Source organism: Mytilus edulis, chromosome 14, assembly GCF_963676685.1.
Source record: "Mytilus edulis chromosome 14, xbMytEdul2.2, whole genome shotgun sequence".
NCBI lineage: Eukaryota > Metazoa > Mollusca > Bivalvia > Mytilida > Mytilidae > Mytilus > Mytilus edulis.
In genome coordinates this window covers 50,943,939-50,959,401 of record NC_092357.1, presented here as the reverse complement: position 1 = coordinate 50,959,401, position 15,463 = coordinate 50,943,939, and the positions used below count along the sequence as shown (strand labels likewise).

The 15,463-nt window shown below is 30.2% G+C and overlaps 1 protein-coding gene across 1 annotated transcript; it reads right to left on the bottom strand.

Annotated features, from left to right (window-relative positions):
* Nucleotides 1-2,995: 2,995 nt before the first annotated feature.
* LOC139502817 (EF-hand domain-containing family member B-like) lies at nt 2,996-15,399 on the bottom strand. The gene is made up of 9 exons (XM_071292424.1): nt 15,109-15,399; nt 12,400-12,462; nt 11,800-12,130; nt 11,001-11,325; nt 9,829-10,051; nt 8,942-9,137; nt 7,711-7,890; nt 6,914-7,095; nt 2,996-5,712 (listed from the first exon to the last, which is right to left on the bottom strand). Exons 1-9 carry the CDS (start codon nt 15,196-15,198, stop codon nt 5,533-5,535), a joined length of 1,770 nt encoding a protein of 589 aa, XP_071148525.1. The 5' UTR covers nt 15,199-15,399; the 3' UTR covers nt 2,996-5,532.
* Between the last annotated feature and the right edge of the window lie 64 nt (nt 15,400-15,463).

The window sequence follows — 15,463 nt, the reverse complement described above, 5'->3', positions numbered from 1 at the left end:
TACAATTATAACCTACACCAAATATAGTAGACCTATTGGTTATATATCTGATATATGAAACTGACCAGGAAAACTTAACCTTTTTAACTTATCCATGAAATGAGGTTGAGGTCAAGTGAAAATGTCTGACAGGCATGAGGACGATGCAAGTACCCACATACCAAATATAGTTATCCTATTGCTAAATATATATAAAATTAGAAACCCTAATGAACCACATAAACAAATGACAACCACTAAACAGGTTACTGACTTAGTTACTTATAAATGAAGGTCCAAACATGACAATATTGATTCAAATCAAAAACTGACTTATGACAAAACGAGAAAAAAATGAAAGGGACCAACACCAAAAAACAATATCCACTGACTCTCGCGTTGGTACATACCCATACAGAACTTGGAAAGGTTCAACTTTAATTGGTACTCATAATTTTTAATCATCCTCTTATCCCTTGTTTTCTAACAAATAAGGCTCCAATTAATAATGGATGTTGGATGTGAACTGATTGATATTTTACTTTTGGATGCATTAATGTTTTTTCATTAGTTAACTGTTTATCAGTTCTTTTTATGCCTGTTCTAAGTCAGGAGTCTCTAATTCAGTGGATGCATTAATGTTTTTTCATTAGTTAACTGTTTATCAGTTCTTTTTATGCCTGTTCTAAGTCAGGAGTCTCTAATTCAGTGGATGCATTAATGTTTTTTCATTAGTTAACTGTTTATCAGTTCTTTTTATGCCTGTTCTAAGTCAGGAGTCTCTAATTCAGTGGATGCATTAATGTTTTTTCATTAGTTAACTGTTTATCAGTTCTTTTTATGCCTGTTCTAAGTCAGGAGTCTCTAATTCAGTGGATGCATTAATGTTTTTTCATTAGTTAACTGTTTATCAGTTCTTTTTATGCCTGTTCTAAGTCAGGAGTCTCTAATTCAGTGTGGTTGTCATTTCAAATTAGTTTTTCTTTCAATATTTTGTTCATAAATAAGGCCATTATTTTCTCCTTTGAATTGTTTTATATTTGTCATTTCAGGGCTTTTAAATATGTGGTATGGGTTTTGATTATTTTAATGGTGAATTTGGGTGAATTTATGTGTCAATGGTTCTCTTGTGGAGAGTTGTCTCATTGGCAATCATACCACATCTTCTAATTTTTATACCTACTGTTTGTTTCAGGTATATATGGAAATGACATCTTCCATAGTTTTTATTTTCAACATTAAAAATGGTGAGATTATCTCTGTTTGGTGAAACCATGACAATAATCTGCATTTATTTGAACAAAATATTGCAAAAATAAAGGGGGTGAAAATGTCACAAAAGTTCTAAAGGTCCTGAAAATTTGGTCTAAAGTAGAATTTCAGTTCATTTGATTGATAACTCTACAATAGTACTTTCATATAAAAAAAAAAGATGTGGTATAATTACCGATGAGACAACTCTCCACAAGAGACACAAATGACACAGAAATTAACAACTATAGGTCACCGTAGGGCCTTCAACAATGAGTATAGTCAGGCTCATACATAGTGACAGGGTTAAAATTGTTATCAGGATCCTAACCTTGGACAGAGGAGTAACAGTACAACAAAAGAACAAACTATAACTAGAGGCTCTCAAGAGCCTGTGTCGCTCACCTTGGTGCATATTAATCAATGGACACAGATAAATTCATGACAAAATTGTGTTTTGGTGATCGTGATGTGTTTGTAGATCTTACTTTACTGAACATTCTTGTTGCTACAATTATCTCTATCTATAATGAACTTGGCCCAGTAATTACAGTGGAAAATATTTTCTAAAAATTTATGAAAATTGTTAAAAGATTACTATAAAGGGCAATAACTCCCTAAGGGGTCACTTGACAATTTTGGTCATGTTGACTTATTTGTAGATCTTAATTTACTGACCATTATTGCTGTTTACAGTTTATCTCTATCTATAATAATATTCAAGATAATAACCAAAAACTTCAAATTTTCCTTAAATTACTAATTCTGGGGCAGCAACCAAACGATGGTTTGTCCTTTTTTTCTCTGAAAATTTCAGAGCAGATAGATCTTGACCTGATATACAATTTAACCCTGTCAGATTTGCTCTAAATGCTTTGGTTTCAGAGTTATAAGCCAAAATCTACATTTTACCCCTATTTTCTATAATTAGCCATGGAGGCCATCTTGGATGGTTGGCAGGGTCATGCCACACATTTTCAAAACTAGATACCCCAATGATGATTGTGGCCAAGTTTGATTAAATTTGGCCCGGTAGTTTCAGAGAAGAAGATTTTTTAAAAGAATACTAAAATTTTAGATCAATGGTTAAAAATTGACTATAAAGGGCAATAACTCCTTAATGGGTCACTTGACAATTTTGTTCATGTTGACTTATTTGTAGATCTTACTTTGCTGAACATTATTGCTGTTTACAGTTTATTTCTATCTATAATAATATTCAAGATAATAACCAAAAACTGCAAAATTTCCTTAAAATTACTAATTTGGGGGCAGCAACCCTGAACAACAGGTTGTCCAATTCATCTGAAAATTTCAGGGCAGATAGATCTTGACCTAATAAACAATTTTACTCCATGTCAGACTTGCTCTAAATGCTTGGTTTCAGAGATATAAGCCAAAATCAACATGTTACCCCTATGTTCTAATTTTAGCCATGGCGGCCATCTTGGTTGGTTGGCCCTGTCACCGGACTCATTTTTAATATTAGATACCCCAAATGATGATTTTGGCCAAGTTTGGTTAAATTTGGCCCAGTAGTTTCAGGAGAAGATTTTTGTAAAAGTTTACAGACGACAGACAACGGATGCCGGACGCCAAGTGATGAGAAAAGCTCACTTGACCTTTCAGGTCAGGTGAGCTAAAAATCAGTTGAAAAAGGCTTAACTCATCAGATGGATAAAAATACAAATACTACAAATACAAGTATGGCATCCCATAAAATATGCTATCCATAATGCAATACATTTTCTAGAAAAAATGAAGATTAATTTTATAATTCTTTAATAGTTATCATACCATACATACATCAACAAACTTCACAATCAACAAGGAGAAATCACAGATAAACGATAACAAATGTTATTGTCAGTAATGAAATATACAAAAATGCATGTAGAGTTGCATTTTCCATAATGCAGTCAAAATATAGCTTTAAAAAAGCAGCACTTTTTGTGGCTGCAAACAGGATAATAAATTTACTTCCAAAATATCCAATTATATATCATTTAGTACAGCCATAAACTTTAAATCTGAATCTTTTTTTTAGAACAGAAATTCAGTAAGAGATTCCCTTTATTTAATCAGGGAATTTTAATTTTCAAACAGTGTGACTGACAAGGTTTAAACTTGTACTTATAATTGATGAAATAAACTACAGTAAAAATGATATAAAAAAGTATGAACAAATATCTAAAAATCTAACAATAAATATTAACAACAAAATTATCCTGAAAGGAACCCTACTCTCTATGTTTAGGATTAATACATAGAAGACGCTTATAAAGGTCACTAGAGTAGACTACACTATAGTAAAACTGAAAGTCTCTATAGCTCATTAAATATATATATAATTAGTCTATATATATATATATTGAAGTAAGAAACTAATCTGAATATGTCTTATTACTTTTAGCAAGTTAATGCTCATTGGTATAATTTACATACAATGGTAAACAAATTTGATATTACCCTCCATGTACTTATCTCACATATGTGAACTTGCAACTCTGTCACCTAACAAAAATAATCTCACTTCACCTTAATATTCATAATTGTTGCCTCAATAAATTAATAAAGAATGCTGAAATTTTGTAAAATTGGTATAAAAATATATATGTTAAAGATATATGAAAGTGCTTTTGATCTAAAGCTACATTACTTTTCATCAACCATTTTCAATAGGAAATATAACACAAGTTCATCAAAAATTTTAATATAAAAGTTTTATATCTGACTTTATACAACTGTTCCATTGTTGACCATATATCAAAAGATACTGGTAAAAATAATTTACCAAAATAGATTGTATACTGTATCATAAAATGCTGCAAAAAATATTATGTTTCTGGGTAAAATAATTTTGGCACTTAATGTATAAACATTTTCCCAGTAATTTCTTTAAAATAACTGCATCACTGTAAGGGGTGATAAAAAAAACCCAACATATTGGTGAATCTATCAATTTTCTGAGAAACTATTTAACCTCTGCCTAGAAAAACACAATGCATCCAGTAGCTAATATTAAGTAAATTTTGATACAAAAATAATTGGTTAATACTATGTGGTGGCAATGCTGAGATTAAATGCTGTGTTTGCAAGTTAATATATTTTGTAAAAAGTGACCATACATTGTTTGATAATGCTCAAGTGTATATATAAATGCTTAAAAAATACTGTTGTGTCCTACATATATTATACATATATGGGCATTATATATTAAAGCTTAGTGTCTGTGGTCTCATAAAATTGGTAAAAAGTACTAACAGGAGTAAGCTTCAAAATTATAAAAAAAACATCTAAATCAGTGATTTTTCTATATTACTATTGTGCTATGCTGTTAAAATTCTATGAAAACATATGTGATAACAAAGTTCGCATTTAAATTATTGGTCAACTATGAAATTCATGCAACATGATGCAACCTCTTTAAAAGAATGATAAATGAAATGTTCATAACCTCACAATACTAATCACATCTCAATAACCGACATGTCAAGTCTGGAAAATCAAAATTGTGTAAAAGTCATGAAAATCTTAGAAAAAATACTGTCGCAATTTATTTTTACAAAATTTAAAATCAAAATGTATGACCCTCAAATTTTGAACAGGCCATTTTGATATAACGATTTAAAATAGTAACAAGATATAAAATACATGGGATATTTCTATAATACTCATTTGTGTAATGCTGTTTGAATACTGGATAATAATCGACAATTATTTGCATATTTATTTTAAAGCTTTTGATTGTTGTGAATTTGAACATAAAAATTCTGCATAGAAAAAAAATATATAAGTTATTTCACAATGAGATAATACTGCACCTTGCAATCAGATTAATTCTAAGGACAAAATAGTTTTATCCTCCAACAATTCTTTTAGTTCATTTATGTAATGTAAAATTATGAATGATATGTATGAATGAAAAGAAGAAAACATTTCAAAACGCCACATTTGAGGAACAAATAAATGTGTATCTATGTCATCTACACATGCATGTAGGGCAGTTTTTCATACAATTTTAAAAAAAAAAGTCTTAAATATAGTCATAATGGAAAATGAATTGTTTTTACATCTAGCTAACCAATCTGAACAATGAGTGTCACAAGATAAAAAAAAAAATCTTTATTTACTCCTATTGCCAAGACTCAATAGAAATCTCAAGGTTATGGTATCATTCTGACAAAATAAGTTTGCCTTTAGATTAACATATTTCTTTTCAAATAATAAATTTCTTCCTTATCAACCAAATATTTGCATTAAATAAATAGTGTCTTTAAGTATACATTTTGAGTCTTTGAATTAGACAGCCATAGGATGCTGTCCAGTCATAACTTGATGAGCTTGGATATCGTCAATTACTCCTCTCATTGACTCGACACTCACATGACCTTTAGGATTCTGATTAGCAGCCGTGTTATAAACCTGCTCAAACATTTCACCAGTCATCTGTACACCAATATTGTGGAAAATGGATTTAAGCTGAAAATATAAGAAACTATTTACTATCTGTCTGCATGTTTTCTGCCTTAAAAAAATGAATACTTCCAGAAATATTTTTGATTGTGATTATTAAAGAAGAAGGAACATCTACAGATGAGTAAGTTTTACTGAACAAAGTACTGTGGATTCATTTATTTTCGTGGGTACCAATATTCGTGGTTTCAGGAAAACTTGCATGTTCGTTAATATTTAATTTCATGGTTTTGACGAAGTTTGCTGACAAGCCTTTAAGAAATTTGTGATTCATTGAACATTTAATTTCATGATTAATCTGTCCCAATGAAATCCATGAAAAATTGGTATCACACGAATAATAATGAACCCACAGTATGCTGTCCTAGTATGTTTCTTGAAAATATTTCAACAGTTTGAAAATGTTCTTTTTCAACAATCAGAAAAACATTGTGATCTATACTAGTAACTGTCAGATCATTATTCTAGAAAAGCCATGAAATTGAACATTATAATGGAATTCTGACCAATAAAGTAATGAGGACAAGTGAAATAGTCATTTTGAATATATAAACAAACAAGAATGTGTCCACAGAACATGGATGCCCCACTCGTACTATAATTTTCTAAGTTCAGTGGACCATAAAATTGGGTTTAAAACTCTAATTTGGTAAAAAAATTAGAAAAATCATACCATAGGGAACATGTGTACTATGAGTTTCAAGTTGATTGGACTTCATAAAAAACTACCTTGATCAAAGTTTTAACCTGAAGAAGGACAGATGGATGAATGGACAGACGAACAAATGAACAGTACAATGAACGAACAGTTACACAGACAAGAATACATAATGCCCCTCTACTATCGAAGGTGGGCATAAAAATATATTAAACACAATGGATATTATAAATTATGTCAAAAATTTTCTACATTGCTCTTGTTTGGATTTTTTTATTTATTAACTTCATAAATTCAGAATATACATGTAGGTATACTGGGAATGTCATCATTTATTTTGGTAACATAAAATATCACCATGAAACAAATCTTTAAAACAAAATAAAATTGAGAATGGAAGACTCATTACCTTGGTTCTTACCAATCAATTATCTAGAAAATTGATTATCTTTAATTAACTATTATCAACACAGAAAAATATTTTAACCATATCTCTCTTCCCCCCCTTAAAAAAATATGTTACATAAATTTTTTTCAAATACTAAATACCTCTTCTTTAGTTCTGGGAAGTAGGAAATCTTTTTCATAAACATGACGTCTGCTAAAGATAGATGGATTAACAAGGCCATAAGCATCAGATTCATCTCCGTAGTTCTTATTATCATCCACACGTCGTATCCTAGGAGCATGGATATCTGTTCTTATTGTAGGTACACCGTAGGTCCTGTAATCTGGAAAATTAAATGTTTGCTCTAATTAATACATTAGTGTAAATCTTCAACAAAAGCACTTCAAAAATTTAAAAAGCTATTTACAAATGGAAAATTTGGTGGCTTTAAGGTGGTACATAACACTACAGGAAGATAACTCCGTAAAAATCAGCTGAACATTTTAATCATGTTCTATTGTTAAGGAAAAACTAAGCTTCTCAATGATCAAATGGTTCTCACTACTCAGTCAAACTGCTATATATGCAATGAAATTATTTCGATAAATTGTGTGCTTCAAGGTTTTTTTGTAGTTTTTTTTTTTGTCAAAGGGTCAAGGTAAACATTTTATCAAAATTATATGAAAATTAAACAAGCCAAAACAATTGTATTCAAGGTGGATGGTACCAGCTTAATAGTATACAACTATAAACTGGTTATGTGTACAACAGCAAGTTTGTTGTTACCCAAGACATCATCTATTTCTCGATGTGAAGACAGTAAACAAGTTTTTAACTGTATAAGAAAGATTACTGTCTTGTCGTCATGATTTTTGTAGCAAAATAGACTAAATTTCAGTCCGCACAATCCATAACTAGAAATTAAAAATTTTGTCTTTTTTCATGTTGCCTAACTGACCTCTGGTAGAGATTCCTCCAACAACAGCGTTTATCATATTAGCACTTGTTCTATGATCTCCAATGGCTTTATCAATCTGTAACTTCAATCGACGGGGAGTACTTTCTGCACTGTGTACAGATTTTCTTACTAAATCATCTGAAACTGCACTTTTACTTCTTGAAGAATTAAGTGGTGTATCTATGGGTAAAAAAGAAGATACATAATAAAAAAAATTAATATAAAATGTCTTTAATGTAAAATATATAAACAAGTTAGCATAAAATTCAATATACGCTTATGATTTAAACACTTCTTATTATGGAAAGATTAATTCCAATTTGAAGTAAAATGTAGGGTTTCTTTACATTTTTGTAGATTCAACTAACTTGTAACTAAAATGAGTGACAATCAATGATTCTTTAGCTCATAAATTAATAGAAGTGGTAACCTGAATAACTTACATGACTTATAGATTTTATTCATTCAAACTGGATAATCTAAATGGTCCGAGGGGTTTCCTTCATCATGAGATGTTATCTATATATATACATTACTGAATCAAGAATGTGTGCATAGTACACGGATGCCCCACTCACACTATCATTTTCCTTGTTCAGTGGACCGTGAAATTGGGGTCAAAATTTTAATTTAAATTAGAAGGATCATATCATAGGGAACATGTGTACTTAGTTTCAAGTTGATTGGACTTCAACTTCATCAAAAACTACCTTAACCAAAAACTTTAACCTGAACTTCGCACTATCATTTTCTATGTTCACTGGACCGTGAAATTGGGGTCAAAACTTTAATTTGGCACTAAAATTAGAAAGATCATATCATGGGGAACATGTGTACTAGGTTTAAACTTGATTGGACTTCAACTTCATCAAAAACTACCTTAACCTGAATCCGGACGAATGGATGCATAGACGAACGAACGAACGGACGAATGGACTTACGGACCAGAAAACATAATGCCCCTCTACTATCGTAGGTGGGGCATAAAAAGGCAGAAGTTTTAAAAAATGTTTAAAAATTACCCCCAACATGTATAATGATGCTTTTATTTATTAATTTATACACCATTTGGTCTTTGATAAACAGTTAAGTCATTGGCTATCATACCACCATTTTTTTATTTTATTACATGTATTTATAATTTTAAAATAAAAAATCTGAATTTGACATTTACCTGACAGTCCCAAAAATAGTTTTTATTACTGTAGCAAAAATGAAAGATGTATTATACCTGGTTTGTCTGGTAATCCTGACTTCATTTTATCTTTCCAGTTAAGGAAGTTAGAGAATTCTACATAATCTATTGCTCCATCCCTGTTGGCATCACAACTATCCAGTAATTGTTCTAATAATTCTGGTTCCAGTGGTAAATGATACTGTATACAAACTTCACGTAAATCATTGATATCTATCACACCTTTACCATCCTGTCAAACACACAAATGCTAGTTAATATTTAATCAGCACAATTATTACTTATCATAGGTACTGCATCATATTGGGTGTAAATATGCTTAACTTGCTCAATTATTTCAAATAAAAAAAAATTGTATTAGTTACCATTAACCATTAAAATCTGGCAAAATGAGAAGAAAAAAAGCCCAAAATTTTAAAATAAAGAATAGCAAGAAAAAAAGTTCATGTACTTTTAGGGACGACATCAAAATTAAGTTCAATGTAGGATAAAAAACTTAATTCACATAGTTTTTTCACTGACCCAACTCCCCTCGCCCCCCCCCCCCCCTCAACTTAATTTGGGGAAAAAATGATTTACCAATAGGGATATATGTAAAAATCGATTTTAGATATACAAAACTTGCAGAATTTTACCCCCCCCCCCCCCCCCCCCCCCCCCAAACTATTTGATTTAAGTTTTTATCCTACATCGATCTTTTGATGTCATCCCTTAATAGATAAACACAAATATTTGGAAATACAATATATTACTGGAAAGTACATTTTGTAATTCTTGAATCAAATTTTAAGGTTATAATTATTTTGCCTCTCAACTATGATGCCAAAACTGATATGATAGGAAGCCACTGAAATCAAGGAAAAAACCTCTCTCTCAAATTAAGACAGAAAAAAATCGAACCAATCTAAATCCTTTATCTTTACCTTATCATAATATCTAAATGCATGCACAAGATCGGTAAAATTATGAAAATTTGCTTTCTTTAGATGTTGTCTAATGGCAGCTAGGACTCCCCTCTGTCTGTCCTTTCCTCTAAGGTAATTAGATGGAGCACGACCATGCATTAGGTCACCAGCGCCATACTCATCAGGTTTGGCTAATATACCATAGGTGTGATCAGGTCCAACTTTGAGAGTATCTTTAATTCTACAACAAACAATACAAATATAAATAATTATATTATTCAAACTACTTCCAATAATATTTTGTATATCTGATGCTTATGATTGAAACATAATCTACAGTTCAAGCTAATATAGCTTTACCCCTTAACAAGGTACATTTATAAGCTGAATTAGGTTAAAATAATATCTCCTAATGAAAAAATTTCGTGACATTTGATTTTTTTTTGCAGTGCAAAATTAATTTCTTAATTTCTTATAAAAATATAGTTGAATATTTCTGCATAACAAAATCTTTTAACAAGAGTTCTTGAGAATATTTTTAATGAAAAAGTACATATTTACTGGAAAATTATAACCAACAGTTTCAGAATGCATTTCCAAAACAAAAGTGAGATTTTTTTTTAATCAAAGGGAGACAGTTCATTATGTAAGACTAAGACCCATCTAGCTTATATAGCAAGATCATCAATATTATCTAAATGGGAGACAACTTTAATATTATAAACCCATTTATAGCTTCTATAGCAAGATAATCGATATTATCTCAAAAGGGAGATATTTTATTTAAGCAAGACCATCAATATTATCTCAAAGGGAGATAATTTATTATAGCAAGAACATTATTAATATCTCAAAGGGAGATAATCTATTATAGCGAGACCATCAATATTATCTCAAAGGGAGATAATTCATTATAGCAAGAATATCAATATTATCTCAAAGGGACACAAATACTAGATATAAACAATTTGAATGTGAAATGCATAACAATTTTTTTTTTAAAACAACTAAATGTATCTTTTATGTTCTCTGAAAATTGAAATTTTGTAATGGTCAACCAAAATGTAAAATTAGAAAGATTTGAAATATCAAAATTTTAAAGAGACTTAATACACTCTAAGTAGCAATAAAAAATATGAAATGAAAAAAATGAATGTGAAAGAATCATCAAATATCTAAGAAAACCTTACGGATCATGCACTTGTCCAAGTATGGGTTGTGATCTTTCTCTGAAGTCATCCACACGTTTGGATACAATTTTAGTTGCCTTTTCTTGTTCTGTTTCTTGCATCCATTTAAGAGTTTTCTTGACTTTGATTCCTTCATTATTGTGAGGTGTTGGAATGCCAAATTTTTTTTCTGGGAAGAAACTAGGTTGAGTATATCCACGATGAAGTTTTTCGCCAACATCAAAGTTTTTGTGTGTTTCTCTGTATAATTCCATTCCAACTGCAGATTCTGCCGCGACTTCAGCATATGTCTTGTTAGGATTAATCAAACCACCAGCACCAATATCTATTGAAAAAGCATTGAACATTATTTCATTTGAGTATCACATTTATTTTGTTTATTGCTAAAAAGTAAAATCTTGGAAAATGAGGATTTTTTTAAACCCTGATTTTCCCTATTAATTCTTTGTACAAGAATGTAAATAAAAGTGTTCAACTACCATGGTAATATGAGAAAAAAAATGGAATAAATAACAAATGTTTGCATTCTTTTGAATCTATCATTTTTTATAATCATGCTTCAAGTAAAAGCTGATGTTCCAATTTTCAGTGCATTATAATCAGAATTAAAATTATTTACCATACTTTCAAGAATTATTGTCTTAGATGTATTTCCTCTTTACAAATTTGTTTGATAATATGTTTCATTGAAAACAAAAATTTGTATGATAAGAGATTAACCATAAATTTGAGAAATAGAAAATGCAAATTTTTTTTAGAGGAATAATGTAATTATACAGAAAATTTATTTCTAACATACCTAGCTCTGTAGGAATTCCAAATGTGAATTGGTCCCTGTTGAGTCCTCTAGGTAAACCATGTGACTGTTCATGTGAAATACCAAGAGGAGCTCTAATATGACTGGCATAGATATTTTCTTTTCTGTCTAATTTTCTTTGATTAAAAAGTGTTTTAGGAGGTGGATTGGCAAGTTCTCCAGCTGTGTTTGATGACGTTGTGTTGATGCCATGTGTCATTTCAGCTGCCCATTGTTGGTGAGGGTCCTGAGCTCTTCCATAAAACACCCTCATTTGGCCAGCATCAGGACGAACAGTGGCTCGAAATCTACGAATTATGTCAGCTGAAGGAGGCTAAAAGTAAATTAATTTTTTAAAATGAAATATAATTGTCCCAAAAATTTCATATTTAAGCAACAAATAAATGTAGTGGCTGAGTTGAATGATTATTTTTTCTTCTTCAGATAAACCTTCTTACAGAGAAATTTTTCATAAACATAATCAACATACTAACCAACATAAAATAATGACAACAAAAGATTTGCATAATGAATTTAAAAGTCAACATCTTTGAATTGATTCGTCATAGTTTTTAAATTTAACTTTTATAATTTTTTACCCACCCTATCATTTTTAGGTTTCATACATAGTTCAGCAGTATCTCCTGATACTGTCAGCTTCCCTGCCTGAAATAAACAATAAATACATTTATACAATTTAGATTTCATACAAAAATCAGCGTTATCTTCAGATATGCTCACTGATATATGAGCAACTAGTTTTTTGTGTTGTAAACTATGCATTTACATTGTATATTTGAAATCAAGTTAAACAAGGAAACTGTGTAGTCGTGGTGGTAGTAACATTCAACAACTGTAGCGCTAGTTTTGCATCTAATTCTAACAGCTTTGGCTTCATTGTTTTTTATTTAAGTTTTTGAAGAATAAAACATCAATAACTACAAATGTACCTGTATAGCGTTTAAAAACAAACTTGTTGATTATTTATTAACTTGAAAAAAAACTAATCAATACATCACTCATCAGTCATAGAATGTAAAAAAAAATTCAAATAATTAACTTAATGTATGTATTATTCTATCTGCTGGATGATTTTTAATGATGTATATAAATTAAAATCAAAATCCAATAATTTTTTTTAAATAAATAAAAATAAATAGATCATTTATACATTTTTAGAATTATTTATATACAAAGATGTATATAATATTTCAAATATTATTTGATGGCAATTTGACTTTTTCTATAGGTGACGATTTTGACCAGGTGCTAAATATAATTTGTCTTGTACCCCTTAACAGCATGCATGTGCATGTACATGTACATGACACTAATGCCAGATTACTATTATGACTATGTCACGTACAGTTTAACAAAGTTTTTAAATAGATCGTATTGCTTCTTCTTCTTTGAGGTCAACAAGGCTTCAATACTGAAGAATACATATGCTATTTGGAAATCTGTGCCCCTTGACTTAAGAATCTGCGGCTGATGAACTTGTGACAATCAGACATCATACAACAGTCATTTTTCCATTGTGGTGTCAGATATTTTCTATTGTGACGTAAACAATACACCTCAAAATTCGCTAATCCTGGCTGACCCGAGAAACTGCAGACAAAATGAATATTCTCATCTCTTGGGTTTCATACTTGTTATATGAATATAGATGTTTATGTAAAATTGTTTAATCTTATTCTTAAGTCTGGTATCTACCCAACTTTATGGAAAAAAAATTTTATTAAGCCCATTTTCAAGGGTGGGTGTTTTAATGATCCATCTAATTACCGAGGTATAGCCCTTTCAAGTTGTTTAGGAAAATTTTTTCTAAAAGTTTTATATAACAGATTAGAAAAGTATCTTGAAGGAAATGAACTTATTTGTCGTGAGCAAATTGGATTCAGAAAGGGAAGTCGAACAAGTGATCATATTTTAACTCTAAAAACTATAATTGATAAAGCATTTAAATCATCAAAAAAGATATATGCCTGTTTCATTGATTTCAGGAAGTTATTTGATACTATTAACAGAGATGCCCTCTTTTTGATGCTTGTGTTAAACCTATACTTCTTTACTGTAGTGAAGTTTGGTCTCTGTATATGATAAAAGATATTACAAATCTAGAGTCAAAATATTGGTCATTGGCTACCATCAAAGTCCAAATTAAATTTGAAAAAACTTTAATTGGAGTAAATAAATCAGCTGTCAATTTAGCAGTACTAGCTGAACTTGGTATGTATCCAGTTTTTATAGAAGCTTTAAAACTGTCAATTAGCTTCTGGTTGCATGTGATCAAATCTGATAACAATTGTTTACTAAAAGATGTATATTTTTCCAACCTGCAATTAACCAATGGATTTGCTAAAAAGATTGAACAGTTACTTGCTACATTAAATTTTTCACATGTTTGGAAAAATCATGATACTATTTCAAAAAGGCGTTTATTATATGCAATTCATACCAAACTTAATGATAGATATCTTAATTATTGGAAAGAAAATATATTTTGTGATAATAAATCAGTACATGGTAATAAGCTGAGAACATATAGACAGCTTTAAGAAAATTATAAATTGGAAACCTATTCATTGTTAAATATAGACAGAAAAGTGATAGGGCATTTTGCTAAAATTCGTATTAGTAATAGTGTTCTTAGAATTGAACAAGGGCGTCACACTAAAACCCCTGTAGAAGAAAGAATTTGTCCTTTGTGCCTCTTGGAAGTAGAAGATGAATTTCATTTCACTTTAAAATGTACAAAACTAAATATAATTAGAGACCAACTGTTTTCCAAAATTAGTGAAATAGTTCCCTCTTTTTTAAATATGACTAATGAAGCAAGATTTAAATTTTTGTATACGTGTGTTGAGACTGATATAATTAGAATTATTGTTAAATTTATAAGCGACATGTACATTTCTAGAAATGCTTTATTAAGCACTAAATAACTTTGTGTTACCACCTCCTCATATACTGTTTATGAAATTGGTATGATATATATATGTTTGTATGTTTGTGTATAACAAATTTGTATTGTCTTGGTATCAATCCTGTAATTTTGGATTTTAAACCAATAAAAATTACTTACTTACTTACTTACTATTAAGAATGCATTGTGAGGTCACAATTTCCAATGAAAAAGCATGCATGGTACAAATTCATGTGAGGTACGAAATCATACGATCTGATGGTAATCGTGTATTATTTGTGACTAATATGTCTTAATTTTACATTGTTACAAATAAAGACAATTGCATGATTGTTTTGCTTATAAGAAGATTTAATTTAAAACACAAATTATGGATTACTTACTGGACGAAGAGATGGTGACCAGTCCTTAAATTTGCCAGTGTATATGCCCCCATTGAGACTGGGTAGCCTTACTTGAGTTTCAGAAGACATTGTAGTCAGTGGTTTTGTATTCTTTTTGCGCGAAATTTGTATCTTCTATTTCAAGAATGATTTTGTATCATCGATGAAACTACCTGTAGCATAAATGCTACAATATATACAAAAAGATACGACCACTTTGCTCCCAAGTCCTCTTTTGTTGACAATGCCCTGGCAACAAAGGTCACAAGGTCAATTCCACATGCTGAAGTGGTTGAGACAAACAGTTTCGAATAAAATAATCGATGGTCTTTTTGAAAAATTCAGTAGAAATAAC